This window comes from Siniperca chuatsi, linkage group LG9, assembly GCF_020085105.1.
Source record: "Siniperca chuatsi isolate FFG_IHB_CAS linkage group LG9, ASM2008510v1, whole genome shotgun sequence".
Classification (NCBI taxonomy): Eukaryota; Metazoa; Chordata; class Actinopteri; order Centrarchiformes; family Sinipercidae; genus Siniperca; species Siniperca chuatsi.
This window is the reverse complement of record NC_058050.1, coordinates 26,991,429-27,008,899: the sequence shown is the minus strand read 5'-3', so window position 1 is coordinate 27,008,899 and position 17,471 is coordinate 26,991,429. Positions and strand designations below refer to the sequence as shown.

At 40.9% G+C, this 17,471-nt stretch overlaps 1 protein-coding gene across 1 annotated transcript in view; it reads left to right on the top strand.

Annotated features, from left to right (window-relative positions):
* ano10a (anoctamin 10a) overlaps nt 1–17,218 on the top strand; it is a 31,899-nt gene extending 14,681 nt beyond the window's left edge. Inside the window, 3 exon segments of the mRNA XM_044207982.1 lie at nt 2,334–2,450; nt 4,509–4,525; nt 15,461–17,218. Coding sequence (XP_044063917.1) covers nt 2,334–2,450; nt 4,509–4,525; nt 15,461–15,530 — 204 coding nt within the window. The 3' untranslated portion in view covers nt 15,531–17,218.
* Nucleotides 17,219–17,471: the final 253 nt, after the last annotated feature.

The following is a 17,471-nucleotide window of genomic DNA, read 5'->3' as shown; positions in this document are numbered from 1 at the left end:
CAAAACACAATGTATTGTCAGACCTTGAAAAGAACAACATTATTTTAGGTCGCATTCTGCTTTATGTCTTAACCGGGCGTCCTCTCAGTGTCAGCCCAACCTTGTGCTGCTGAACACTCGGAAATATAAATTAGCCTTGAATAGCATTAGCAATCAACTAAGAGCTAGAGTGTTTATTGTGCACTTTCAATCAATATGGCGTGTCACTGAGAGCAGGGATCTCTTCGCTTGTTCTGCTTGTTAATTAGTGGAGCTGCTCTGCTGACTGGAATGACTAAACTCCTTAGTCTGTGCTTCTTTAAGGCATAAATGGTCCTCTTGTGCCTGTAAAAATCCTTAGTATAAACTGCAAAGGCACAGAATAGATCTTTATTCATTAACAAGGTTCAAAATTGCCATTTCGTTTTAACAGCTCTTCTTGGAAGCAAATTAAGGCACCACAGTGGTTCCACAAATTTCCCAGAAACCTCATCTGAGCGTTACCTGTGCACTAATAATATGTAACATCCCGAATAAAACAAGAAGAGAGATCCCTGAGAAAGATCATTGGACTGTAGGTCAATTTAGTAAAATTAAAAGTGGAATTATGATCTCTGACTAGATAGAATGGTTTCTACATTTAGGTTAACATACTTGGAAGCTAATATTGGCATTAGTGTTTGCAACAATTGTAACATATCTTGTTAGAGAAAATATTAGATCTGAAAATATTACCACTAGAAGCTCATAATCATTCGTCTTACCCAAATCACTTAGTTTGATAACGCAGTTCTGTGGAGCAGTCTTCCCTCTTATCTGCTCTCAGTCTCACACCATTTGTTCCATCTACTGTAGCATACAAGAGTCCATTACCATGATGAGGAAAAGGGTGCTGAATCAAAGGAGCCCATGGCAGTTGGCAGTCCTCCAGGTGGACTGGCACAGGTGCTTGTGTGCGCCAAACGTCCTTTTAAGTGTGCGGGTTCACACGTGTGTGTGTGTGTGTGTGTGTGTGTGTGTGTGTGTGTGTGTGTTTAATGTTCTTATATCCCGGTGGGGACTTTAACCTGAATGCAAACTAACCTATGGAAACCTGTGTCACCTTGTGGACAAAAAAAACTTGAGGTCCCCACGGGTAGAGACTGCTTTTTGAGGGTTAAGACTTGGATGTGATGGTTAAGGTTCGGGTAAGGGGCTAGGGAAAGCATTTTGTCAATGACTGTCCCCCCCATGGGGATAGTGAAACAATCGTGTGTGTGTTTGCTCAGCATACATGTAAGTGAACGTGTACTGTCATCTTCATGGGAAAACACACACCCTGCTGATTCATATGTGTGCAGGTCTGCTGTTTCTGACAGAGGAGACAAGCTGAGATCTGAGAAGACATTTATAAGCACACAGGTTTCTGGGTAATAGCTCAGATGTTAAGCAGCATATGTACCCTCATATATCTATTTTTCTGTAAATGAATAAACCAGAGTGTACCAAGATGCAGTGGAATATACAGGATGGTTTATTGTGATATTTGGGTTCTCAGAAGGCATTCGCAATATTTGCAATAGGACCTTGATATGTAAATCATGTTGTTGCCTGGATGGTGCAGAGTGAACACACAGCACCACAAATCTGCAGACAGTTAATTAGTACAATGATGAAAATAGTTTGGTGAAGCAGTTTATACGATTGGCATCAATCCAGCGCTATTTCAGTCTTCGTTCTACTGTATTTCACATTGTAAATGGCTCTGGTGCGCACTTCTAAAATCAGAGGCTGCAGATTTATCAACGTGTGTGTCCTGCTGCCTTCAGGTGCTGCAGGGATTTAATGAACTGAAGGAGAAACTTAAATGCAGTATGAAGCGGCCGTGAACAGATACTGTAAGAATCACTCATTCATTTATAGATAAATGCAGACTGTTTTTCAGACACAGAGCATTATCAGGGACTAAAGTATTCTAAGTGTCTGAGGTCTACAGGCCACAGACAACAGCAGTCACTGACGCTGACCACATATTAAATATGCACTTTAACATCATGGTCATTGTTTTATTTCAAAAGTCAGCGTTGGAGTACGGCTGCTCAGCCAAACTGCTTTATTTCTTGTCCTCATTCAGTTTCAAGGACATTTGTACAGAGGCAGTCAGTCTAACCCTGATGTTCCCCGTCTCTTATTCTGTCCTCTGATTTTACAGCACAGTATCCCATGAAGGACACCATCCCATAAAAACATAATCAAATTATGTTGATCTCTCTTTCAAAGCATGTTCTCCTTACTGTTTGGGTTTGGGATGCAAATAAAAGCTGCAAACAAGTGAAGTATTTGAATCGCTGATGTTTGTTATTCTGTGATTTCAGCATGGTCTGCTGGCCTTCAAGTTCATCCTGTCCTTCCTCATCCCAGATGTTCCCAAACACATCCGGATCAAACAGGCCCGCCTGGAGTTTGAATCACTGGAGGCCCTCAAGAAAAAGGTAAAATCTGACTATATAGTCTCTGTATGGACGCAGGCAAGCTTCAACATAGTCACTTTATTTATTCATTTTCCCCAATTCAACAAAACAGTGTTAACAGTACAAACAACAGCACCGAAAAAGAAACAAATACAATACAATTAGATAATTGCAGACTCCTTATGTTGAGAGTAACAATAAGTCCATTCATATATTTTCATATTGCAGTGGACCCTTTATATCATAACTATGTGGGTATGGAAGTGTACCGCAAAGATTCAAGGAAGAAATAAATATAACTAAAACAGGATCCTCGAGCAAATATTAAATAATCTAAAAATAAAACCAACAACAATATAATAAAATGAAAATATACGTTCTTAGCACTCAAAATTTAAAATGAAAAGGTCACAATGTCTACTAATGAATGCCATTAGCAATCAAGATGCTGGAAAGAACAGATTGTCCACATAATCAATGAAGGGTAACAAGATTCTATTATATTTTTTAAGCGATCCATTTAAAGTGAATCCCAGTTTCTCAGTTTAAAGACACACTATGAGCTCCTTTATCCATTGTATAAAAGAGGGAGGGCAGGCAGCCTTCCACCTACAGAGGATTAATCATCGAGCTAACAATAAAGTCACTCTACACAAAGTTTCTTTCCTGCTTTGGTCGAGTCACACACATACATGTATGTATAATAAAGGAAACAGGAAATTCTCGGCATTTCCAATTGTAGAGAAACTAGTCTTCAGGAAAAACCTTTGCAGATGTTTCCATGATATGTAAGGCGTCATAATCAGCAGATAGAAAGTGCAGATAGTCAGATCCCAGAGACGCAGCATTTGAATGTATTCCTGTTACTCAGAGCTGACAGCGCTCAGCCTCTGATGGACAGCAGTAGGACATGTCTAACCCGTGAACTGCACTGCTGATTGTATTGTTGCAGACCTCAGAAAAGCTCATCAGTATTAACAGTGTTTGAATTCAGCTTTATTTATATAGCACCAAATCATAACAGACAGGTCTAGAGCTTACTCTTTCCTCTACAGGCCGTAGGAGAGAGAGAGCGGGAGGAAAGAGAACATACAGTAGCACAATGCAAGTTCCACATAAAAATTTAAAGTAATGGTAGTGGTAATAATATTAATAAAAATAATAATAGTAATAAGAATTATAGCAATAATGGCAATAATAATAAGAAGAAGAAGCTGAGCAGAGCTAAAATCAACACATAAATTGATGTGTGGACATGAGTCCATTGTAAGTGATTAGCAGCCATGTAAAAGTCACATTGTAGTAGGCCTACACTACATAACCACGGTGTGGTTTTAGTGTAGATTAGGCCTAATTTGCGTTATTACATTGCATCCTCCTGGGAATACTAACAGAATATATTGTCCAGCCCTGGTGTATGTTGTTAATAAGATTTTACCATTCTGTCAGGTATTTATCATATGGTGATTTACTCGCACATACATTAGGACACACACATTCTGTGGCCTTGTTGAGGCTGTAATAACTCCCTATCAGCCTCCCCACACAATGTAGACAGAGTGGAGATCTCATGTATATGTCCATTACAACATGCTGGTCCATAGCTTCCCATTTAGCATTAAGAACAGGCTCTTGATGCCTTTCCCCGACCACTTTGCTGAAGACAAATGGTGTGTGTTATGTTAATAGTATTGCTATGGCTCCACAGTAACGCATTAGCTTGCTCGGCACCGTAGCCATTTGTTTGATGTGCACTGACGGGCTGAGTGCTTCTCTGATGAGCTGTTTGGCCTTTGGTTCATCGTTTCTCTCGTGGTTTTCTTGTCAGACTTCTGCTGCTGCTCAGTATGTCATGTTACAGGTTTGACTCTTTACAGTTTCCCCATCCCCAAGAACTGTTTACGTAATCCCGTCCTTCTAATACAGAATACACACGGAAATCCAGTGATTTCTGCAGTCTTTACCACTGAAGCATGATGAAATACTTGCCGTGGACTGGTATATTCTTTTGTTTTCTGTTATATCAGCCAGTGATGCTTGGTTTGATGGGTGTTGTTCTGTGGTCTCTTGGTTCTGCAGAGACAGCTCCATGGAGGGTGAGTAGCTCTGGCTATGTGAGTTTGGATGGTGCTGGTTTGTAGACTGGAGTGACATAATTAAAGGGTTTTGTGTTTTCACAAAAGGATTTGAATAATATTAGTAATGTATATTGTTGACTCCTCATCTAATATTCTAACTCCAGTGGTTTGTTTTTTAAATGTGTGATCTAACATGCTGAGTTCTGTTTAAAAGTTGTGATATTTAGCAAGATCACATTTTCCCCAGTCACAACCACGATTAAAGCCAGGTATGAGTGATTCAACAGTCAGCATGGCGTAATACTTAACCTCATCACACCTGACCTACTGTATAATTTACTCAAGATTAAATATATACCCTGGGGCTTAATGTTTTCCTTTTTTCTACCTTGTCGATCCTCCCTGTTTGCAGTGGATGACCGTCTGTTTGAGTCTCAGAAACACAGGCAGACAGAAAAGCATTCAGATTGAGTTAGAGCTAAATGAAGGTAGTTAGACCGCTACTTAAGGCAAAGCATTACAATATATTGACTGAAGTAGAAAGACATATAGTTCAGGGGCCGGTTGCACCAACTGGTCTTTACTAGGCCTGGTCCTAACTGCTAAGTCGGTCTTTGTTAAGACCAGTCTTTAGACTTTAAGTCGGTTGCACCAACCAGACTTAAGCCTAGTCTTAACTACGCCCGGTCTTAGCAATGCGCGTGCGTCCATGCAAATGCCCACGTGCCCTGCAGCGGAGCAACCTGTAAACAATAAAATACTTATTTAAGAACATTGATGTCCATTCTTTATATTTGTTTTAGCCGGGGATTATTTTTAACTGAAGCAATAAGTTACATTGGAAATAGTTCTACGACAATAAGCAAAGTTAAAACAGCCTGTCTGAACTTATAACTCGTTAACAGTGTGTGTACAGAGTAGTTGTCATCCTCATGCACTGCAGGGACCACATCTTCCTCCTGCACCGGCTGATGGTGGTGCCGGGGGGGGTGACACATGTGGAAGACAGTGCACGCTGCTATTACGGTGCAGACTCTTTCAGGGTGCCTCTTTCTTTATCTCTGTCTCTTTCATATTTAGAATTAACATAAGGTGCTGATTTAAAAGAAAAACAGTGAAGGTCAGCTCTGCTTTGTGCATCCTGATCAATGCGTCAGCACCTCCCCCGTTCAGCCCATGACTTAAGCTTAAGCCTAGGAGGTGCAACTGGCGTAACTATGAGGTCGGGCTTAGAACGCCAAGTTATGACTGACTTAGCTTAAGCCCAGGCGTAAGCCCTGTTGGTGCAACCAGCCTCAGATGGTTTGAGGTTGCTGCTTGGTTAGAAGAAGCAGAAATAACAGTTGTTGCAGAAACATTTGGCAGTTTTGTATTTGGGCTGTTTTGAATATGTAATTTACTGTTCAGACTAGTTTAGCCATAAAAAGTGTACACATAATGCAGGACATTACTGTATTATGACACAAGTGCACACTGCATATGATTTAAAACATTAACACAGGAGGAGTGATAAACTGAGCTTACAGATCCTTAACTTTCATCAACATGCGTTGGACCTCATGCAAGAATTACTCATTCAACCAGATTCAATTAGTGGCACCTACAAGTGATTTTAGAGAATTTGTGGCATTGATCAATTTTGTTATATTTCGAATTTTCTGTTAGGTACAAACCAAACTTATGAGTGGTCCAGACCTGTAGCACTAGTCATGTACAGATAGTCTGCCTTAATCCACAAGGAAAAAACACTTGTTTGAGGTGGGGAATGCAATTCTGGAGAAATCCAATACCATGACACAGAGCGAACGGCGACACAAGTAATGTAACTAACGTTAGCTAGGTTGTGGGTTAGCAAACTGTCGCTACAGTTGTTGCTGCAAAGCTAACAGCCAGAGAGAACGAGGCGGTTTCCCAGAGCAGCACAGCAGCTCCAGACAGCGATGCTCACAACTCTCCTGCTGCTGTAGCTAACATCACAACAGCAGCATATCTTGGCAAACTAGAAAGGAAGCTGAATGTCCGTGGGCAAGTCGTTTAACGTTACCTGACGCACAAATCGTTGCTGGAATGTGTTGTGTGGCTCGGTCCGAGCCACTTTGTCTGTTTCCCATTTACGGAGCCAGGGCTGTGTACAAACACCAGATTTTTTTTTCAGCGCACACAGACAACGGACAGCTAGCGGACCGTGAGGAGATATTTGCTGAATTTGACGAAAAGACGTCTATTGGATTAGAGTCGCATACCCCACCCCTAATCCTTAATAATAATGAATTTGAAGTTTAAATATGATACCAAAATGTATTAAACTAAAATATACAACTTAAACAAACTTAAAGTGAAAAAACTATCTTCTGTTTACCATATAATCATCATGGCTACCAATTTACTGAGATGTTCTTTCTTTAGATTTTATGATTATTGGTTATGGGCATATTTCAGTACAGAAACTTATACAGTTCAGTAGTTGATGGTATTTTCTACTTGTTTCAGGTCCCCTAACACCACTACTACTCATTTATTACGTTCTCCTCAACCATTTGTAACCACTGACATTTCAGCAAACAGCTGAACCAAATATAGTGTGCCACCCCGGCACAAGTAATGTGACAAATGTAGATCAATGTGAAAGCTGAAATTATGGTCTTATTTGTCTGTGTTGACAACAAAAGGTGGCTGCTTTCTAATAAAATAAAAAGGTTATAAAAAATAAAATAAAAAAGTTGCATTTTTAAGAACAATGGGTGCATTCAAAACTTACGTAGGTCTTTGATGTTTGTCAAAATTTGCTGCAGTTCAGCCTTAAAGAATAAGGCTGGCAATATTCTGTGTTTGTTACTGTCAACAAATCCCGTTAAAAGACCCAAACCAACAATGAAGGGATCCTACTAACAAGTGTTGTTAGTTTTTCCTTGCCACTGTCACCAAGTGCTTGTTCATGGTGGGATTTGTTGGGTCTCTGTAAATAATAAAATAAAGAGTACAGTCTAGACCTGCTCTATAGGAAAACTGCAATGAGATAACTTTGTTATGAATTGGCGCTATATAAATAAAACTGAATTGAATTATTCCTCTGTGCCATAGAGCTCCATTGTTGTCCAAAAACTATTGCAATCACACCAATGAGCCACACTGTCGCACTGGGTGACATGTTCCTTCATTACCATGAATACATAACACTGTAGTTTATTTTTGACTTAATCCCACACACTTTCCTGCTGCCCCAAATACTCACTAGAGTGCCAAATGTGTATTAATCTGCTGCTGAAAATAGTCCCCCAACAAATGCACTTTCTCCTGTCTGAGTAACGTTTGTTAAAAATTGCAGTGCCCAGCTGTTTTAGGAAATTACTGAAAAGTGAAAGCATTTATTTGCGAGCTGTGTTTAAAGATTTATGTCTTCAGTTGGGCTTGGAGCTGAGAGCCACAGACAGGAAGTCAGAAAGTATTGAGAGATGGACCAACACGTTGTTGGTGTGGGTATTTGTGGACTATAAGGCACTATAGATCAAGACTAATCTGCACATGAATGGAAATTAAAGCATGAATGTGCATCAGTTTATCAGAAATACAATGACTGAAGTGGGTGGCACAGTGGTTAGCACTGTCACCTCACAGCAACCTGGGTTTGAACCTGCCTGGCCAGCTGGGGCCTTTCTGTGTGGAGTTTACGTGTTCTCCTCGTGTCTATGTGGATTTTCTCCACAGTCCAAAGACTGTCTGTCTATGTGTCAGCCCTGTGACTGACCAGGATGTACCCCACCTCTCGCCCAATGTCAGCTGGGATCGGCTCCAGCCTCAGAGGATAAGGGGGTAAAACTAAACGGACGGCTGGACAATGACTGAAGTGCAGTAGGGTGACAGACAAACAGATAGGCCTAGTGGATGTAGTCAGGAGAGCTGTTTAACATGCATGAGGTATCAATTAACCTGAAACTACAAGAGTGTTGTCGGATTTAATGATGCTGTGAGTTATCATTATCTCTTAATTACATCTGAAAATTAGACAGGGGTGTTGTATTAAAATGCAACAAACTGCCCTTTCCCCCTGGTCGTTTTATAGAATATTAATGTAGCTGAATAAAATGTGCTCATTGACTCTGTGCACCGACATGCAGACACAAGCAGTCACAGTAGGATAAAGTGGTGAGGGAAACTTCCCACAGGAGACACCTGATCAGACGCTTGAAGTGACTTTCTTGGCTGCGTTTCTCCAGCTACAAGTCACCTTCCTCTGCGCTGCCATCTGAGCAAATCAATCACAGCAGAATGAACAGGCACAGCACAAGATCATTTCATACCTTAACCCTGACTTCATTAGACAGAGAAACAGTAGATACAGCTGAGAGCTTTCCATTTGATGTCGTCCTAGTAAACACATACCAAACGATGACAGTAGTACTTTATGAAAACATAACACATTGTACACATACCTACATGTCCATACCACCAAATGTTTACATAAACTGTGCAGACACAGACATTAGCACTATAGGAGGGAGGATTGTTTATGTTACTGCAGAGGGAACAAAGCTGTTGCTGAAGTGATCTCCAGTGATCTTTGCCAGCAGGGAAAAGGTGTGTAAAGTGACAGTGAAGGCTGCAAAAACTGAGGGTCAGAGGGTTGAATATCTTAGTAGCTGAGTGAATGAAAATGTTAAGAAATTGGTTCTGGTTTTAAAGCGTACGGTCTAGATCTGCTGTATATGAAAAGTGCCCTGAGATAAAATCTGCTATGATTTGGCGCTATATAAATAAAACAAATAAAATAAATTACGTCACTGATTACTACGAGTCTTTTAGTTTGTGTTTACAAGTGGTAGGTGAAGCAGAGGTTACTGCCCCAAGTGATGCCTAAATATTTATGTAGCCCACCCACTCAATTCTAATTTTGTTACAGGATTATCATGGCATACACCTTTACATCTGCTAATCCCTTTGCATGGGCGGTGAATTGGTGAGGGTATACTACAGTGTAAAATTAGGATGTGTCTACAGTAACTAACAATTGGGCATATGACTCTGACTTGGATGCAGGGAGGCCTGGTTAGCTTATTATATCACTGTACTGTTATTGTGAGCTTAAAACTCCCATGCATTCATACATAGCCAGCTTTAACCCTTATTTTACCACAGGAATCAGATTATTATCAAACATGCACATGAGTCACATTTCTGTTAAACATGAATAAATATCACACCACAAGAATTGAAGGCAATAACAGTATAATATTTATTGCAGAAACCAGGTGATTCACACCTCTAAAATGTTCTGTTGACCCAAAGAAAATAAAGCAAAGAAAATACCCGGGATTTTATAATTCAGTTCATGGTACCATTGGCGCGCTTGCTGGAGCGCATTTGTAATCCTCAAGGACAATATTGTCTGTACTCACTGTTCCTTGTGTACTCTGAAAGCTGTTAGCAACAGTCTTTTCAAACCGTCTGTCCAGCGGTGAGCTGTGCGATGAAGAAACCCCGTCCTGAGGCTCTGTCCGCGTGCAGAAGCAAGTCCCTCTGATGCAGCTACAAGTCCTGAGCACCTCTACTGCAGCAGCATCACGAAGCACGCTAGCCAAAAATTCACAAACACTAATGAACTTCCTATCCTTTAACTATAAAGGTCCATATCATTACATTCCTCAAGTGTCCATTCTCACTCCGAAACTCGGGGCAAAAATGGGTTTCCGGCACGCACTCAGTCTCTCTTCCCAGCGAGGGCGGTAGCTAGTTAGCAACAGTCCACACGTGGCTATGGCGGTTTCGCTAGAGTAGCAGAATTACTCGCTAAAACACAGCTTCAAAACACGCTCCTCTCCCGTTTTACCAGGGTTACACACTGATACTAAACTCCCGGATTTGAACTTTAATGACAACAGTTATTTAACCGGGTACTGAACTTGGAACAGCTCGTCTCTCTATTTTCACCCGCTTTTCTCGCTCTCCGTCCGTTTCTCCTCCGTCTGGTTTTGTTTTTTGTTTTTGTTGTTTTGCTCTATTTAGTCCCACCTCTAAGAACCCGGTAGGTTACGAAACTAATCTCTGACTGGCACTGATTGGCTGATTTAAAAAAAAAAAAAAATTGACACCTGGCCACCCAATACACACAGCAGAAAAAGGACGTGAGGTTCGAGGGCTACTCAAAACAAAGGACATTTCAGCCGCTTACCAAACTATACATTTCTCCATACGTGCAAAAGTTATTAAACACCAGCGACAATGTAATCAGCCCATATTTCAAGACTGTATGTTTGTGAACAGAAATATATATCAAAGAAACAATATGTAAACAGTTAGCAAGGGTACTACATTTAATAGCCTTAGTCAGCCCTGTCCTGTGGGACAGAATGTGAGAAGAGGCACTGATATAGTTGTGGATTTTCTTTCACATTTGCATGAACATAAGACACACATTTATATGCCGATGGAGAATCCAGGGCCCTGCTGGGGCCAGTCAATGGCTAGTTTTCCCCCCTGCACTATTTGGCTGTGTGTTTGTATCCCCACCTCTGCCAGACGCTGAGAAATCTTATGGTACACCTGTTGGCTTCTAACCACTGACTCCAGCTCAGTGGCCTCCTCTCACCAAATATTAATGAGGGCCTGAACTTACACATATATGTTTGTCCAAAAAGTGTCTCCATGGTTGTTCTTTTTTAAACTATTGGTTGTCCTGTTGATGCAGATGCTGTAGTAAAATGGTGGTCAGTATTGTGCTTATTGTAGTCATCCTTGTTGACCAATCACAGTCGACAGCGCCACCGGCAACCCCTGAAAGAACCTGGAACTTGCATTTAGTATCTCCTCCTGAGCTCAAAGCGGGCAGAGAGCAGTTGGAACAACAGCAGAACCGGTGACAATGGCTACATGTTACCCTTAACAAGAGTGCTTCTAGGTCTGGTTCTGGATTGCTGTTGTGAGGCTGTAAAGATTTTCATTCAGTAATGGTGAAGGCAAGTATATAGAGCTGAAACAATTAGCTTATTAGTTGATGGACAGAAAAATTATTGGCAAGTATTTTGATATTGAATTAATCATTTAAGTCACTTTTTCAGCAAAAATGCTAAACGTTTCCTGGTTCCAGCTTCTCAATTGTGAACGATTGCTGCTTGCCGTTTCCTCGTGTGATAATAAACTGAATGTAGTGCGCATGCGCCAACGTGCATGCTGCCTGTTGCCGTTGCTCCGTCTCGTCGTCTTAACTTGACAGTACTCATTACTGCACTATTACTTATTCCTTATATTATTACATTGTATTATACCGTACTATACTTATCAACCTGTAAATCCACTTTTGTACTTTACACTTATTTTAGCTTTTATACTTTATATCCACTTTTGTACTTAATTTATCTCAGCTGTATTATAGTGTATTATATTCTGACTTGCACATCTCTTTCTTACTAGAAATAATTGTCTCGTTGCGGATTTATTTTATTATTATTTCTATTTCTATTCTATTAGTACGTCTATTCCTGTGTGCACTGACGTGACAGCGAGCAGCTGTAACGAAAGAGTTTCCCCTCGGGGATCAATAAAGTACTTCTGATTCAGATTCTGATATCTTTTGGTTTTGAACTGACTGTCAGACAAAACATGTAATTTGATGGCATCACCTTGGGCTTTCAGAAATTGTAATGAGCATTTTTACTATTTTCAGACATTTAATAGACCAAACAAATAATCGATTAGTGGAGAAAATGATCAGCAGAGTAATGGATGATAATAATAATGATCTTTAGTTGCAGCCGTGCAATTCATTATTGTTGGAAGGTCAGGTGAAGGAGGCTTTTGCCATCATCTGAGTGGAGGATGAAAGCCAGGCCTGTGGTGCAGCAGTGTCAAAGGAACAAGCCACCGTTCTGACACATATAGCTCCGAAGCCATGCAGAGTCAGCAGTCAGGCAGGGGTGAGGCTGAGCGGCTCCACACTGGATCGCTAGAGCAGCAACGGGCACTACACTCACACGCTTCAGACCTACAGCCCAGACATGGACAAGCCATTACAGTTTAGCAGTGTCTCATACTCACACAATTCACTTTCACAGAGAAGAACACAGTGTCCCTCAGGACTCGTACAGCTCCGTGACCACTGCACAGATTGTGACAAGTAATTACACTCACACATGACACATGTGTGTGTGCGCACAGATTTCTGAGTGAGAAAGGCCTGACAGAGGATCACTTTAATTGTCTGTCTTGTAGCCACTGTAACCCCAGAGGGTTAAATAAACCCAAACCGGCAGTAGATGTGTGAGTTTCTATATGTATGCAGAACTACATACAGTATGTGCATGTTTAAGTGTGTGTGTGGCTGTGTGTGTGTTCGTGCTCACGTGTGCAGGATGAACCTGCTCATCTGAGGCCCTTTGTCTGTCTGTCTGCATGATAGATGAAATGAGGCTGTGCAGAGCTCTGCTTCCTCTCCTCTCTGATCAATACTGACATATCAGGACAATTAGCAGGACATGTTGAGCAGAGAGTGGCTCTGGCTACAGAGATGCCCCTCTGAGGACAGCAGGGTCAACGGGGGGGGGGCACTGCTTTCCAGTAATCACAACATCAGCTATGTTTATTGACTTTACCAGGCAATCCACTCTTTAAAAAAATGAACTTTATGTTGGCACTGTAGTCAGCCACCACTGCTATAGCGCAAAATATCTGACTTGTTCAGTGTTTCAATCTCAGTTTTTTTACTACATTTGATTTTTAAATCTAGTCCGTTTTATATATACAGCCCAAAATCACTCATTTGCATCAAGGAGCTTTACAATCTGTGCAGCGTACGACACCCTGCCTCTGTCCTTAGCCCCGCGATCTGCATAAGGAAGAGATCCTTTAACGGACATTCACAGATGTAAAGCTTCGGAAGTAAAATACAACTGAAACGTTCGAATTAATGAAAAGTGTCTGTCAACATGAAGTGATATTAGCCGCCCAGTGCGAAGCTTGTGTGATGGTGGATGTTGGAGAAAGCAATGTGTCCAAGTGTAGGTTTCTCCTTGTGTGCACTGTCAGCTATCGTGATACCACTAATAGGAACTAAAACTATACCAAACCCTTCTGCATTAGTTTAGAGATGGCCAGTTAGATCAGTTACTGGTCCATATAATCCGTATAAATCCAGGCTGCAGACATCCTGTTCGCTGACTATCTGGACATTAAAACGCTTTCATTCTCTGGATTCTCCTCTGGAGGAAGGATCCCGTCCCTCCGCTTGTTATTGAAAGGATTTAATTGCCCCTTTATGTTCGCGGGGGGAGTCCGTTTGTGTTTCACCCCTCTGCTGCCCCTGAAGAATCAGCTCTGAAGCTGAGCGGCTGCCTCAGCACAAACACCCTGTGGATCACTCTGTGGGACAGAAACTTTTTAATAACATCCAATTTGCCTGCATAGCGTTTTGCCAGGAGCATGAAGGAATTAATAGATTAAAAAGTAACTCTGCCAAGATCAGCATCTCGGGAAGAGGGGCGTCTTCAAAGTCGCGGATTGTAATTTATTAAAGAGCAACCAGGATCTGTTGCAGAAGCATCGTGGCCAGCCGGAACCAAAAACTGTCTGCACACTTACATCTTTAGTTTTACACTTAGACTTGCTCTTTCCACTCCCGTCTAACCTTGTGGATAAACCCCAGCGGACAGACTTCTGGTGTTTGGACAGCTGTGAAAAGATCCGATCTGTGCTTCAGGATCAGGTTTTTGCTTACAGTGTTACTCCAGCCCGCATCGATGGCACTGAGCTCCGCTGTCCTGCTCCTGATGACCCCTGATCCTCGCTGAGTTATGTGCTGTCAGCAGAGCGCTGCAAACAAAACCTGCCTGCCATTCCTGTATGTGTCTGTATGATCCAGTCCAGAGAGCCAGTCCTCAGTCCCTGACAGCCTCCGTCTGCCAGAGACTGTCCGGACCTGCTGCAGTATCCTGTGTTAATTCAAATATATCTTAACATTTGTACCTCAGAAACATCAAACCTCAGTTTCTGTTCCCTTGACCGTCTTAGTTGGAAAAGAATTCCAATGAAAACGGTGGATTTTCCAGAGTTACAGGGCATTGTTTCTGCTGCTGAGATTTTCATACACAGTATGTCATTTTTCACTGCTTCGAGTTATAAGAAGAAACCTCAGAGGAGGATATCTCAAAACTATATGCATGACTAGATGATTCGGATTCTTGTCCTCATGTTCATGGAGCCTGCGGTAATTCAGGCAGGCACAGAAGTCCTTTTATTGTCACATGTCCATATGCTCTCCAATCATGTATGTCCACGACCTCTCTCTCGCTCTCGCTCTCTATATCTATCCATCTATTCATCCATCCATCCATCCACCCACCCATCCGGTCCATATAAACAGTTGGTACTCATTCAGTTTGCATACAACAACGCCGAGCTCTGCATCCAACTTTAACTCCCTCCACTTCCCAGCCTCCTCCTGGATTAGCAATTGTTGTTAGTGAATTTTGTATATTTTCTTTGGTTTCTCTTCCAAGTAAGTCTGGGCGTTTGTTTACAACCTGTCTGACTCCTTTTTAGCGGTGATCTCAGCAATTAACGTGATGCAGTGTTATTAATGATACAAATGAGGGCCAAAACTACAAAAATAAGACTCAAATTGTAATAAACTGGAATAATCCTTTTAAGGTGACCAATGAGACAAACATCTAAGCCGTGGGTGATGTCCTGTAAATAGTACAAGGCCACACACACAATGCGCTACTTGCACATTATCGCATTCATCCAGAAGGTTGGTGGGAAGGTGGGTTTCTGCTTCTTATTCCAATAAAATGCACAGTTTTACAAAGCAGGATGGAGGCCAACTCCTCACAAATCCTTTTAAATAAATTACACCTAGACCACACGCACACACACACACACACACACACACACACACACACTGCACCTTTCTGTAGTGAAACAAATCCACATTAATCTTTTTGCTGTTTGTCGTGTGTGTTTCAGAAAATGCTGGAAGCCTCGGGGCTCAGTAAGACCATCCAGTGAGGAGGAGAGGAGGGCCTACAGGTACTGATGGAGCGCCAGCAGCCGCTTCACACAGCTTTAACAGATCCCACTGTTGTTTACACCGACACACATTCACATGTATGTACTGAGACACGACGACATGTTATGTTTGGACTTTGTGTGGCTGATTTTAATGCAATAGCCCCACTACATTACTGAAGGAGGTGAGTTTACTGTAAAAACTGGCCTTTTATTTTTCCATGAGCTGAAGAGCAGACCACTGTTTTAGCAGCATAGCTGTGTTCTACGTGTGTTGTGTTGGTCTCTAAATAAGGTGTATTGTAAAGAGGTCTTATTTAGGGGGGGGTAAATGGGATACATTTGGTAAAAAGCCAGGTGTTCAAATCACAGAAGAATGCTGTATTATGCCGTATTATACTGTAGCAAATACTGATTTTATGTCCATGACTGTTATAAAAGTTTTTTTCCTGTTATATATGTGTTCTGTTCTTCAGCCACTGAAGTCACTTTGGGTTGGGTTTAATCAATAATGTGGTTTGAGATTATGCAAATTTTAAAGCTTGTCCACTTACAATTAAGATTACTGAGTTATAACCCTACAGGGTGATGGCGTATACACGGTAAACACACTTCACCAAAGACTCCATCTAATAATCTACTGGCTGAAATGACAGTATAACAACTGATGCTGACTATCTTTCAATATTAAAGCTGCTTGTAATGTGACAACATATTCTCATCTTGAGTTCTGCACTCTAAGTATGGAAGCAAATAATGGCCATAAAGGCTTAAATCTTATAAGCAACCAAACGCCTAATAGTGAAATTTAATTACTACTAAATACTTAGTGTTAAATATCGCTGACTGTATAGCACTGAAATATTTTACGTTGAAAATCATCTATCTGCATTTATGTTGTCTGAGTTCCCCTCTTTGAAAGAAGTGGTGAAACTTCAAAAACTGAATTTTAAGTTGTTGTTGTTGTTCACAAATTCAGATAGAAAATTCAATTGTCCAATGTAAAAATAAAAAAAACTATATTGAAGTTGCTCAAACTGTGTTGGTCATTTTCAGATTATTTATTTATTTATTTTTACTCAAATCAAAAGTCAAGATTAAAAATTCAAACTTGAACAAGAAAAGGCAGTGAAGCCTGAATGGAACCGATCAGACATCTGTCCTGTCAGGTTACAGTCTGTTAGTCATGTGATCCAAGAAAAATAGTGAGTGGAAAATCCGAGTTTTTGACATAGCAAAAATTGGAATTGCCTTCTGGGAATTCAAACCACATAAATTCATATAGATGGTTTTCAAAGTAAAATGTTTAATTCCATAAATTTAGTGTTATTTAAATATCAACACTGAGTATTAAGTAGTGATTAAATCTTACAGTGAGGTAGTCAAATAACATGGCTTTTTTTTTTGCTTCCATAGACAAGAGATCATGACAAATGTTGATTTTGTTGTTGTTGCTGTCTTATCTTAGCATGTGACGTGACCCAGGTATTATCCTATAACTAGTATCAGTTAGTAATAATATAAGTTTGTTACTTCCAGTGTAGATGAATATGACTTGAAGTTAAAACCATGCACTCCTGTAACACCCCTGGTGCCTTGAAATGCAATGCCTATCTGAATATTTGTTTTTATATGCTCTACACACACAGTCCACTGATATTTACATTACCGAATGTATTAAAACTGTTGTGGAGAATAAAGTATATTGAAACCTTAGAGGCTCTCTGCAGCTTAAATACATTTCTAAAGAAGGAAATGAAATGTGTGTCCAGCTGTATGTTTGTAGTATTATTGGATTTTCGCGCCGGAGGCGTGAAACATGTCAATTAAACCACTCTTAGTTCTTGGTTTAAGCTCCACAGCGTTTGTGTGAGGAAATTAAGAGACGAGTTCATAGAAAAAAAACTCGGACCGTGCCATCTGGTCAGGAGGCTTCTGGGTTACTTGAGTGGAGAAGCTGAGGATTGAG